The 13,598-nt window shown below is 41.7% G+C and overlaps 1 protein-coding gene across 1 annotated transcript in view; it reads right to left on the bottom strand.

The window, feature by feature from the left end:
- tmem9b (TMEM9 domain family, member B) overlaps positions 1 to 13,598 on the bottom strand; it is a 71,109-nt gene that overhangs the window by 53,695 nt on the left and 3,816 nt on the right. The window contains exon 2 of the mRNA XM_048545806.2: positions 2,181 to 2,272. Within this exon, the coding sequence (XP_048401763.1) occupies positions 2,181 to 2,272 (92 nt within the window). The remainder of the gene's footprint in view (positions 1 to 2,180; positions 2,273 to 13,598) is intronic.

The raw sequence follows: 13,598 nt of genomic DNA, 5'->3' as shown, positions 1-13,598 counted from the left end.
GCTTTATTTCATAGGGAATGAACACACATGGAATGGCTGTTATTATCAGATTAACAGCTCAAACACCAGAATTTATTTTCCAATAATATAACGAACATGCTGAACTTCCTCACATCAGTGGGTCATTTGATTTGAATTCAACAAACCAATTTCCAACATTTCTGAATTTATCTATTGCATAATGTAGCACAGACGCTCAGTGCTTTCAGGCTTCCTGTTTCAAAAACCTGCCTGCACCTGTATGTGTATTATCTCTCTTCATTCACATATAAAACTGGGATCATTGACATTCCAATATTACCAACACTAGTTCAGTAGCATCAAAGTTACTCGTCTTCTCAGGACCGTTTTCTGAAACATCTGCAAAAATTATGCTGATGCTTCTTAAAACATCTTTCCACCATGACCTCATTTCAAGGCTTGAGAATTGCCATGACTCTCAGTTTTTACCATGGGACTGGGAAGGTGTTGCAAAGTGTTTAATTTTACTTTTTTTTAAAAAAACCTCTCTTTTGAATGGCTTTTTTCGAATGGGAATCACACCACAAAGACTGGTCAGTTAGGACACCAGCATTTGAAAAAAAACCAAGGATTTAAAACTCTGTTACAGTTGTTAGTCACTCTAGCCATTGCCAGTGCTGTAAGTATCAGTTTGGGAAGCCCTGCGCCACGCCTTAAAAATCTTTCTGTAGAAGAATTCTGAAGAAATCTTAAAGGATATGCCACATTTATATTAATGTAGTATTTTGCATTCAGATTAGTGTTCACCACCATTTCATTTCCAGGAGTGCCCACCTGAAAGAATTTCTGCTCTTCAAACAAGATTTATATTTTCTTTAACTTTATGTTGTGATAGATTTCACTTTCCCATCTCGTTTGTTCAGTTCTGTTGAAACGTTAACTCTTACATTCCACAATTGCTTCAGATCTGAGTATTTCCAATAACTTATGTTTTTATTTCATTAGCTGTAGTCATCTTTAGAAAATTAACACTATTTAACGGTAGTAGAAGAAAGGAAATGGTACATTGGTGCAATTATATCTGAGGCACACATTGAGACATTGTAGAGGAGCTTTTGTTTTCCACCTGGTGTGCCTGATACTAAAAGTGAAAATTGAATAGATGTTTTTAATTGCAAATTGATAATTATTGCTTGTTGCTTTGAAAAACCTCTTTTTCAAACTACCACAGTGAAGTGGTGAAGGTACTCCCAAAATACTGATTCTTAAGCAATAGTACTGATTCTTACTAGGAACTCTAGGTTGCAATTAAGAGCCAACCACATTGATGTGTGACTAGTTGGATAAGCTGGACAGCCAGGATAGAAATTACACGTCTTTCCACCTAAAAGAAATAAGGTTTCAGTTTCCTTAATGAGCTGGTGTGTTTTGACAATCATCTGACAGCATCATAGTCACTTTTACTGAAAGTTTCTTTAAAGAATGCAGGAGGAAAAAGCAAATCCAAATGTCTACTTTATGAAACCAGGCGTTTGTATTATTAGTCCAGTTTCAGTATTGCCACATTACCATTCTTCACATTTAGATTCAGTCTATAATTGTAAACTTACTTGTTTTCCCTTTAAATTAGGATGGCAAATTATGCCAAACTAAATTACTTACAAGATAATTGTTAGTCTGATTAAAATATTTCAACAGCATCTATGAAGCAGGCTTTCATGTGTGAGGCCAAAACATTCTGGATATTTCACTTCAACAGGAAAATCAACATTGGATCAAACGACTGTAAATCGACAGCCCTTACACCATTCAAAACAACACTGACAGGGCACAGGTTTTCAAACTGAGATTCATAAGGAGCTCCCAGGGAAGTATGAAGTCATCATAATGACCTTTCTTTGAGCTGGTTTCATGAATTCTATCTCCTATTTGTTTTGCATTTTAACTTATTAATGTATGACTTTCAGTACTATGTTACTAAAAACAAATTTCTGGTTCAGTGTTTATTAGATTTTCCTTTGAGATGTCCATTTAGAAAGAACTGATGACTTCGGAGGAACTGAATTCTCCGCACAAGAGCATTCAAATTCATTGACTTGGGTTACTGTTAGACCTTTTCTTTTTATTGAAAGTGGCAGTCACACAAACTTCTAAAGAAAAACTGATGAAAAGGCTAATGAGAAATAGCAGTGATGCAGAATTGTGACAAGCCTACTTACCAATCTTTCTGTGATATATTTTTACTATAGATGTGGCCTGCATTTTCTTTGTATGGCGGACAAATACATTTACACCTGATATCTTCAAAATTCTGCAACAGAACAGACGAATAATTAAACCACAACAGGAGCACAACTCATGCGTATTGATTCAAAACTTGTGTTAAGATATGATGCTTATTATTGAATGTGTAGGAACTACTTACATGTAAACATGCACTGTGTACCATCAGTATGTACCATCAATAATGTAGTTTTCAATTAACATACTATACAGCATTAGAACTGAGCTTCAACATTTAAAAACTTTAAGTCTGGTACATTTATCGAAACATAATTGGCAAAAGTCAGAACGTGGATTGGTATAACACAGAAGGAAGTCATTTGGCCCATCAAGTTGTGCCTATTCTTTGACATTAAAGAACACAAAAATTAAGAGCATAGGTTGACTGTGTGCCCCCTTGACCCTGTTCCACCAGTTGATAAGATCATGGCTGATCCAATTGTCAACCTAAGTCTGCTTTCCTGCCAGTCCCACATACCCCTTGACTTCCCTTGTCTATCAAAAATCTATTTCACTTTAATTATTCAATGACTCAGCATCTACAGCTTTCTGGCAATACTCAAAAATGGTGAGCAGATTACAAGGCAATACTGTACATACTTGCATTAATCAATTTGAAATTTGTCATTGTGCTTTTTTTCTCCCCCCATTAATGAATGTACGCTGGTTGTAGCAAAGACAAATTCAGCAACAGGACTTACGATGGTGGAATGGGGCACCAGAGAAGAAACTTGTACCTTGGCCAAAGAGCTTTATTTTGGGCATGAAAAGAGGAGGGCACCATTGACCAGGGTGTGGGGCCTTTTGCTGGGATCATGAGGGCTTTTAGCTCAATCTGGTGAGAACTGTCAGCCAGAGGAGGTCATGAGTAGGGGTAGCAGATGCTGGTTTGAGGACAGTTTATGGATAGAGAAAGGCTGCAAGAGGTGTGAGGGGAGGGGTCAAGAAGTTGTAAGAGATGTGAGAAAAAGGAGGTATTGAGGAGACAATGAGGTAGTAAGAGGTGTAGGGAGAGGTTTGTGCAAGGGTCGAGGGCGGGGACAGGAAGGCTGCAAATGAATAAGAGTTTTAGATCTATCAACAAAGGAATATTCTGCTAACTAGAACAAAAGATAAAGAACAGTACAGCAAAGGAACAGGACCTTTGGCCCACGATGACTGTGCTGACGACAATGCTATACGAAACTAATCTCACCTGCCTGTATAGGGTCAGTCTTCCTTTGTCCTCTGCCTTTTTGTGTGTCTGCTAAATGCCTCTTAAACATCTGTTTTTGCCACTTCTCCCAAGACAGCATTCCAGGCATCTACTGCCCTCAATGTTAAAAAAAAATTCCTTACACATCTCTTCCCTCTCTCACCATAAACGTATGACCTCTATTATTTGATATTTCCACCCTGGGAAAGAGACTGTGACTATCCATGCCCCTCATGATCTTACATACTTTTACCAGGTCACCCTTCAGCCTACCTCAATAACAATCCGAGTTTGTCCAACCTTTGATTATAGCTAATACACTCCAAATCAGGCAACATCCTGGTAAAGGTGATTATGCGAACTGCAGATGCTGGAGAATCCAGGATAATAAAATGTGAGGCTGGATGAACACAGCAGGCCCAGCAGCATCTCAGGAGCACAAAAGCTGACATTTCGGGCCTAGATCCTTCATCAGAGAGGGGGATGGGATGAGGGTTCTGGAATAAATAGGGAGAGAGGGGGAGGCGGACCGAAGATGGAGAGAAAAGAAGATAGGTGGAGAGGAGAGTATAGGTGGGGAGGTAGGGAGGGGATAGGTCAGTCCAGGGAAGACGGACAGGTCAAGGAGGTGGGATGAGGTTAGTAGGTAGGAGATGGAGGTGCGGCTTGGGGTGGGAGGAAGAGATGGGTGAGAGGAAGAACAGGTTAGGGAGGCAGAGACAGGCTGGACTGGTTTTGGGATGCAGTGGGTGGAGGGGAAGAGCTGGGCTGGTTGTGTGGTGCAGTGGGGGGAGGGGAAGAACTGGGCTGGTTTTGGGATGCGGTGGGGGAAGGGGAGATTTTGAAGCTGGTGACGTCCACATTGATACCATTGGGCTGCAGGGTTCCCAAGCGGAATATGAGTTGCTGTTCCTGCAACCTTCAGGTGGCATCATTGTGGCACTGCAGGAGGCCCATGATGGACATGTCATCTAAAGAATGGGAGGGGGAGTGGAAATGGTTCGCAACTGGGAGGTGCAGTTGTTTATTGCAAAGCTCTTCCCCTCCACCCACTGCATCCCAAAACCAGTCCAGCCTGTCTCTGTCTCCCTAACCTGTTCTTCCTCTCACCCATCTCTTCCTCCCACCCCAAGCCGCACTTCCATCTCCTACCTACTAACCTCATCCCACCTCCTTGACCTGTCCATCTTCCCTGGACTGACCTATCCCCTCCCCACCTCCCCAACTATACTCTCCTCTCCACCTATCTTCTTTTCTCTCCATCTTCGGTCCGCCTCCCCCTCTCTCCCTATTTATTCCAGAACTCTCACCCCATCCCCCTCTCTGATGAAGGGTCTAGGCCCGAAACGTCAGCTTTTGTGCTCCTGAGATGCTGCTGGGCCTGCTGTGTTCATCCAGCCTCACATTTTATTATCTAACATCCTGGTAAACCTCTTTTGCACTCTCTCCAAAGCCTCTACATCCTTCCTATAGTGCAGTGACCAAGGTTGTGCAAATACTTCAAATATGGCCTGACCAAATTCTTGCACATTTGCAACATGACTTGCCAACTTTTAAACACAATGCCTTGGCCAATGAAAGCGAACATGTTGTGTGACTTTTTTACCACATTGTCCAATTGTGTTGCCACTTTTGGGAGCTATAGACCTGGACTCCAAGATCTCTCTGTAAATTAATACCACTCAGAATTTAACCAATGACAGTATACTTTTCTCTTGCATTTGATCTTCCAATGCATCACCTATCACTTGTCTGGATTAAACTAAGCCTATCCCTAACCCATCTACCATTTCTCCACCCACTCTCTAGTTTTTATATCCTGCTGTATCTTTTGATATCCTTCTTTACAATCTGCAACTCCATGAATTTTTGTTTTATCTGCAAACTTACTAAGCAGACTGACATTTTCATCCAAATCGTTTATATATAATAGAAACAGAGGTCCCAGCTCTGATTGTCACGGAACACCAGTGGTTACAGACCTCCGGTCAGAAAAGCACCCCTCCACAACTGAAAAATTCAAGTTACTGAGAATGAATGTGGAATGTCTAATTCAGGACATTATAAGTTCAGGAGTTACTATACTTGGAAAAGCTGTATTGGATCCCGTTGAAATAAACACATATTCAGTTGTTAAATTTAAAATCCAAAAGTGAGATCTCAGATGCAGTGAACAGGGTTATAACTGCTTGGTTAAAATGTTCTGTCTTTGTACACGTGTGATGGAAATGCATTTGCAGTGACCTGATCAAACTGCAGAAGATGTCTTTAGAATCATAGAATCCCTACAGTGTGGAAACAGGCCCTTTGGCCCAACAAGTCCACACCGACCCTTGGAGTATCCCACCCAGACCCATCCCCCTATAACCCACATACTCCTGAACACTGTGGCAATTTAGCATGGCCAATCCACCTAGCCAGGACATCTTTGGACTGTGAGAAGAAACTGGAGCACCCAAAGGAAACCCAAGCAGACACGGGGAGAATGTGCAAACTCCACACAGTCACCCGAGGGTAGAATCGAACCCAGGTCCCTGGCGCCGTGAGGCTGCAGTGCTAACCACTGAGCCACCGTGCTGCCCATTTAGGGTGATGGCTTTTCAAATATAGAAGTGTGCATCATTATTTTGGAAAAAAATGTTTTATTAATCATGCCTGTTATCTTTTAAAATTTTAATATTGTGGCGTCTAAGAAATTCATCTTTTCCCTTCAAAATGTGGGTATAAGTTTGATGGACGCTAGGTAATTGAGGATATTATTGGTTATTCTAATACTGCTCGTGAGAGTCCAAATACCCTGTAATTCTACACAAATACTGAAGGCATTGTTGTGTCAGCCGTGCCTTATAAATGATTTAATAAGAATAAAACATAGCCCTTCAGAAAAGCTTAAGAGGAGTCTTCAATAAAGAAAAATGATTATACTCCTGCTCTCTGGGAAATAGAACAAGAAGGAAGGGAAAAACTATCTTAAATGGGAAGAGAAATTTTTAGAACAGTTCGCCATTGTTGTAGACTACCCCAAAAAATTGACACATTCTCCCAACGTATACCTTTTCAAGTCCCCTCAAGATCATATATGTTTCAATAGGATTACTTATTCTTTTAAGCTTCAATGAGTATAGGACCAGTCTTCTTCACGGAATTAATTGACTGAATCTTGTCTAAACTGTTTCTAATACAGTTATATCCTTTTTCAAATAAGACAACCAAAATCGTTCACAGTACTCTAAATGTAGTATCATAAGTACAGCTAGAGGAACACTCCCCACTTTTACAGTTGATTCCCTTTGCAATGAATTCCAACATTCAATTTTCCTTCCTAAATCACTCGTACTTTCATACTAACTTTTTGTGAATCATGTACTGGACACACACATCCCTCTAATACACAGCTCTGCAATCTCCCTTCATTTAAATATACTGCTTTTCTATTCTTGCTACCAAAGTGGACAAGTTTACATTCTCCGACATTATACTCCATTAAACAATTTTTTGCCTATTCATTTAACCTATGTAAATCTCATTGTAAATCCTTTTTTGTCTTCTAAACAACTTACTTTCCAACGTAGTTTTGTCTTATTAGCAAATATAGCAAGCATAGGTGCCTTCATCCAAAGAACTAAAATAGAGCTGAAATAGTTGATGCCCCAGTACTGATCCCTGTTCAACTCCATTAGTTACTGATTAACAACCCAAAAATGACCCATTTTATCCCTATTTTTTCCAGTTAATTAAGCAAAGCTCTATCCAAGCTAATGTAATCCAAACCTATGAGTTCTTATTTTGCATAATAATCGTTTGTTGTGGTAACTTATTGGTTGCCATTTGGGAATCCAAAGGCATCCCATCTATAGGTTCTCCTTCATCCACCTTGCTGTGTACTTTCTTAGAGAACTCTAATAAATTAATCAAATATGATTTTCCTTTCACAAAACCATGCTGACTCAGGTGATAGCAATAGCCTCATTCCCTACTCTTTCCTCATGGGCCTGTAAACTTTTCTTTTTTGAGTGTTTCTTCAATTCCCTTTAGAAAGTGTTACGATCCCATTAGAAATCACTAATATTTTTAAAAACAAAACCGAACAATCCTTTTAAACCAAGAGATCTATGCCACTAGATTTCATGTGGTAAACAAATCAAACTTAACCATGTAGCGAAGAAATAGAATGAGCATTAACTTTACATACTCGGATGTAAGCCATATTTTTATGCAGTCAGGTTTATTTCTTAAGTACCCAAGAATTCTCTTAAGTCACATCAATCTTTCATTTTACATTTTTTTGTTTCAAAAATATACAAAGATATTTATTATGAATAATGTATGTATACAGTCACAAATGCAGTTTGGTTCTGTGCCTCAAAGAAACAAAATGAAACACTGTAGTTTGACTCTATTCAAAAGACCAAAGACCTCCCTTACACATACAATACCAAACTTACATACATTTGAGCTGCTACAAGGGTCCTATAACTGAACGGACCCCTATTTACCTTCAGCAGAAAGACATTTGACAGTGGTTGTTACTTCTCTAGGAACCCCACAAGCTGGTCATACAGAGTACCTTCCTCAGCTGCAGCTATTCTCAGGAATTAAACTTTCATTTACAATCTCTTGATTGTGGAGGCCTTGGTCTGGTTACCTTTGCAATACACCCAAATGACTCTGCTGGATACTTTCTTTTGGAACAAGACATGTAATCTCTCCCACTGGTTTCAAACTAGATAGCCTTGCAGTTTCTGTTCCTCAAGTATCAAATGGAAATTAAGACTCCATTTTAAATTTTTCATATCACTGGAACCATCTCCATTATTAAGATGATTGGAAGATGGTGGATGCAGGCTGTTTGATGTTCACCCTCGCTTCCCTCACACATTCCTCAGCTGTGTGACTTTTCTGTGGATTGTTGCTCTCTACTTGTATCCTATCCTATTTCTTCACAACCACCTTACTTAGATACTTGCAGCATCCTTTTTAAGGTGAAAACACTGCAAAGATCTAATTTCATTCCTCAGTCAGGGCCTCTTTTTAACTATATTTTAAAAATCACCACTTTAGTCCCTAATCAATTGTAGTTTTACTATTTACATTTTCATGAAACCCCAGGATTTCCTTTTCAGGTTACCTGTCTATCTATCTGTTCTCAGATACTAACTCCAATTCTCTCATTTTTAAGTTTTCTGCTGCACTTTTTTTTAAAATGCAGTCTGATTCTCTGCTGTATTAAGAATATTGATCATATGCCTATTTTTCTGTTTCTTTTTAATTGCTACCCCTTAAGTCATCTATCTCGTTCTAGATTTAGAGGCCATTTCTTTCCTCCTCATGGAAGTTTGTCCATTTTGTACACAAACATTCACTTCTTTGCAGGCCTGATTTTTTTTGTTACAGTTCATTTAGAGGATATTACAAAGGCTGAAACGATTAAAATACATGAGTGAGACGTGAATGCATTATCTCGCAGAATTCCAATTTTAGTGAGTCATCAGAACTTGATAGGTGAGAATTATTATTATAGGTTAAGATAAAGTCTGCAATTTAAGAAGGGCGAAGACAGGGCTGACCAGGAGACCACAAGAATACTTGAATTTGGAGTTGTCAAAGGTCTGAATGAGAATCTTAGCAGGAGACAGACTGAAATGGATAACGTTACAGGTGCGGAAACAAGTACTTTTTGTGATGTAGAAGGGATGTGGAATTGGAGTTTCACTTAGGGATTGTAATGAAATGCTCTAGTTATATCTTTTTTTTGGACTGAGTAAACCAGCTGTCGATGACGGATAATATTTATGGAACAGGAAGTTCCAAAAATTGCGAGGTACCAACATTCAATTCAGATCAGCAACAGGGGAAGGGATTGTTGCAAGGTTTCCAACAGGTCACTCGGATCATTTCAGGGGTAACTGAATAGCTATAAAAAGATAAATCAGTGGACAAAGGTGAGTAATATGTTATGGAGTCAGAGGATGGGCTTGATATCAGAATTGTTGATTTTTAGCTGAATTGTATATGAAGCATTTGAATCATGTGGGTTCCACGTAAAGGACACCGTGAATTAAGTTCCAAGAGCAGTTAGATATCTCAGTGCTGTTAGAACTCAGGCTGCATTCTAGGAGTTATTATACAGTTGTGCTACAGTTAGGGCAAAAGAAAAGACTGGAAATTGAGATGGCATAGAAAAAGCAGGGTGCCACTGATAATATGACCAAGAGTGGGAGTTGAAAAACCGCAGCAGTATTTGTTTCATACACCCCAGCAAGATTATAGCTCAGAAAACGGTCGCGCCTATAAGTAGACGTTGCAGTGCAGCCTGGTTAACACAGTAGGACATATATCTAATTTGGTTAAGTAAGCAGTCAGCAAAATGTTGGAGTTGTGACTTTGAATAGGTACTGAAGTGTAGTCTGTGGACTCTGAGGGAGCATAGACCCAGGAAAGGAATGTAATCAGTCAGAACAGGAGTTGTTGAGGCTACCTTTGACTGATTGGTTTGAGACAGAGTTTCAAGGCCAGATTGGCAAGTGAGGAATTCTAATCTCTTGTGAAGTTTACCGAAATACCTTCTGTATCATTGACATCTGGGGGAGTTGCTGAGTTTCTTTACTGACCACCATATTTTCTAATTTATGCATGTTGAGGTGTTCAATTTCAGTACATTACCCATGTTAATTCTGAGCTAAATAAATAAATTTAAGTGAGTTTCAGAGGTACTGTAGGTTACATTATTGTTCTAACTTGAATACTAAATGTATTGTTGGTTGTTCAGACGATGTGGGTCTATTCTCTTAAAAAGTTCCTAGTATCTCAACTTGCATCTCCCTTTAAACATAAAAGGTCTCTGACCAGACTGTAACAACATAATTTGGGTATCTGTCTTAGATCATAAAGTCTGTAATCAGGTCTGAGATCATAACATAATTTGGGGGCTCACCTTGAATTGTAACACAATTTGGAGGCCGAGTCTGGGATCATTACCTAATTTGGGAATTCTTATAGAATTTAAAATCCACAAACAAATATGAATACTGTGACTTACTGACATTGAGGCTGATTCATGATTTCCATGGTGAATTCTACGATACATATTGAAAATCAAAATGGCTCTTAGTTGCTATGATTTTTCTGGAAAGCGAAGATTTATCCGAATGACTTGCAAACATTTTCTGAGGCCATGCTATTAGTAAAAAAAATTGGACGTAGAACTAAAAGCTATGACTAAGAAAGCAAATATATTTCAAGTAAGAACACCATGTCTGAAATTGTAAGAAAAGGTGTCTACCTCGAGTAGAACACAGTTCAAGCTGAATAGAATTCAGCTACAAATGAAGTGATTTGAGATAGAATGAGAGAAGCAAAAGATGAATTTCAACTTCAAAGACAGAAGAGTCAATGAGTCAAATGCCTATTTCAGGTGGACAGACTGGATAAACACAGGGTGCAAACAACCAATTTGGAATTCAATCTGAAGTTAATGCATGCCATACACAATACCGTCTGTCTGTTCAGAAAAGGGTGCTATGCAATCAGATCACTTAATTATATTCTTACAACCTCAGTAATAAATTCCCAGTAAATTGTTAAACTCCTCAGATTCTGAGGCACCAATGAGACAAGGGGAAAAAAACTACAGACAGCAACATTTTCCGAAACATTCTGTTTTTTTTCAATCATTATCAGCTCTATACCTGTTGCACAATGCAGAAAGGCATGAGGAAAATAAAGAGATAACAAGGTGTGGAACTGGATGAACACAGGTCGCCAGGCAGCATCAGAGGAGCAGGAAAGCTGACGTTTCGGGTCTGGACCCATCTTCAGAAATGGGGGAGGGGAAGGGGGCTCTGAAATAAATAGGGAGAGGGGGAGGCGATGATAGAAGGTGGATAGTAGAGCAGAAAGGTGGAGAGAAGACAGACAGGTCAAGGAGGCAGGGCTGAAGCTAGTACAGGTGAGTGTAGGTAGAGAGTTGGGATGGAGATTGGTCAGTCAAGTGGGAGGAGTGGATAGGTGGGAGAAAAGACAGACAGGAGGCAGGGCCAAGAGGCAGTGCTGGTCTTGGGATGAGGTCGGGGGTGGGGAGATTTTGAAGCTGGTAAAGTCCACGTTGAGACCATTGGGCTGCAGGGTTCCCAGGTGGAATATGAGGCGCGGTTCCTCCAGCCTTCATGCATCATCATGACACTGGAGGCGGCCCCGGATGGACGTGTCATTTAAGGAGTGGGAGGGGGAGTTGAAGTGGTTCGCGACTGGGAGGTGTGGTTGTTTGTCACGAACTGGGCACAGGTGCTCCACAAAGCGGTCTCCAAGCCTCTGCTTGGTTTCCCTGACGTAGAGGAGGCCACATCAGGAACAGCGGATACAATATACCACATCAGCAGGTGTGCAAGTGAACATCTGTTTAGGTGTGGAAGGTTTTCTTGGGGCTAGGGATGGAGGTGAGGGGTTGGTATAGGGGCAGGTGTTGCACGTCCTGCGGTTGCAGGGAAAAGTGCCAGGGATGGTTCACTAGTGGGGAGTGTGGAGTGGTCGAGGGAGTCACAGAGAGCGCGGTCCCTCTGGAAGGCAGATAAGGGTGGAGATGGAAATATATCCTTGGTAGTGGGGTCAGATTGCAGGTGGTGGAAAATGATGTGGTGAATCCAGATGTTGATGGGGGTGATATGTGACAACAAGGGGAATTCTGTCTTGTTATTGCAGGGAAGGGGTGTGAGGGCTGAGCTGTGAGAGACACACGAGATGTGGATGAGGGCGTTTTCGACCACTGTGGAGGGGAAATTGCGGTGCTTGAAAAACGAGGACATCCGGGATGTCTGGGAGTGGAACGCCTCATCTTGGGAGCAGATGCAGCAGAAGCAAAGGAATTGGGAATTGTCTCTGCCTGCTCCTGCCCCACCAAACCTATCTCCACTTATCTCAACTCCATTTTCTCCCCCCGGGGTCCAGGAACTCCCCACCTACGTCCTTGACACCACCCATAGCCTCCACCTCCTCCAAAACCTCCGATTCCCTGGCCCTCAACACCTCATCTTCACCATGGATGTCCAGTCCCTTTACACCTGCATTCCCCAGGCATAAAAGCTCTCCGCTTCTTCCTCTCCCGCAGGCCCACCAGTCCCCCTCTACCAACACCCTTATCTGCCTAACCGAACTTGTCCTTACTCTTAACGACATCTCCTTCAACTCCTCCCACATCCTACAGATGAAGGGGTGGCCATGGGTACCCGCATGGCCCCAAGATTTGCCTGCCTCTTTGTAGGATACGTGGAACAGTCCCTCTTCTGCAGCTACACTGGCACTATCCCCCACCTCTTCCTCCGTTACATCGATAACTGTGCCGGCGTTGCCTTGTGCTCCTACGAGGAGCTCGAACAGCTCATCCACTTTACTAACACCTTCCACCCCAACCTCAAGTTCACCTGGACCATCTCTGATACCTCTCTCCCCTTCCTGGACCTCTCTGTCTCCATCTCTGGTAACCGACTGGAAACTGATATCTATTTCAAGCCCACTGACTCCCACAACTACCTGGAATACACCTCCTCTCACTCACCTTCCTGCAAAAATGCTCTCCTCTTTACCCAATTTCTTTGCCTCATCTGCTTGGATGACATGTCCATCCTGGGCCTCCTCCAGTGCCACAACGATGCCACCCGAAGGCTGGAAGAACAGCACCTCATATTCCACCTGGGAACCCTGCAGCCCAATGGTCTCAATGTGGATTTTACAAGCTTCAAAATCTCCCCACCCCCGACCTCATCCCTAGACCAGCGCCCCCTCTCATCCCTGCCTCCTTAACCTGTCTGTCTTTTCTCCCACCTATCCACTCCTCCCACCTCCGACATCCTACCAAATAGCCTCATCCCCAACTCCTTGACCTGTTTGTCTTCCCTCCCGCTTACCCATCCCTCCCTCCTCACTGACCAATCCCCATCCCAACTCTCTATCTACACTCACCTGTACTGGCTTCATCCCTGCCTCTTTGACCTGTCTGTCTTCTCTCCACCTATCTGCTCTACTATCCACCTTCTATCATTACCTCCCCCTTTCTCTATTTATTTCAGAGCTCCCTTCCTATCCCTCAATTCTGAAGAAGGGTCCAGATCTGGAACGTCAGCTTTCCTGCTCCCCTAATGCTGCCTGGCCTGCTGTGTTCATCCTG

This window comes from Stegostoma tigrinum, chromosome 17, assembly GCF_030684315.1.
Source record: "Stegostoma tigrinum isolate sSteTig4 chromosome 17, sSteTig4.hap1, whole genome shotgun sequence".
NCBI classification, from domain to species: Eukaryota; Metazoa; Chordata; class Chondrichthyes; order Orectolobiformes; family Stegostomatidae; genus Stegostoma; species Stegostoma tigrinum.
The sequence above is the reverse complement of the archived record's forward strand: the minus strand, read 5'-3'. Positions and strand labels throughout refer to the sequence as shown.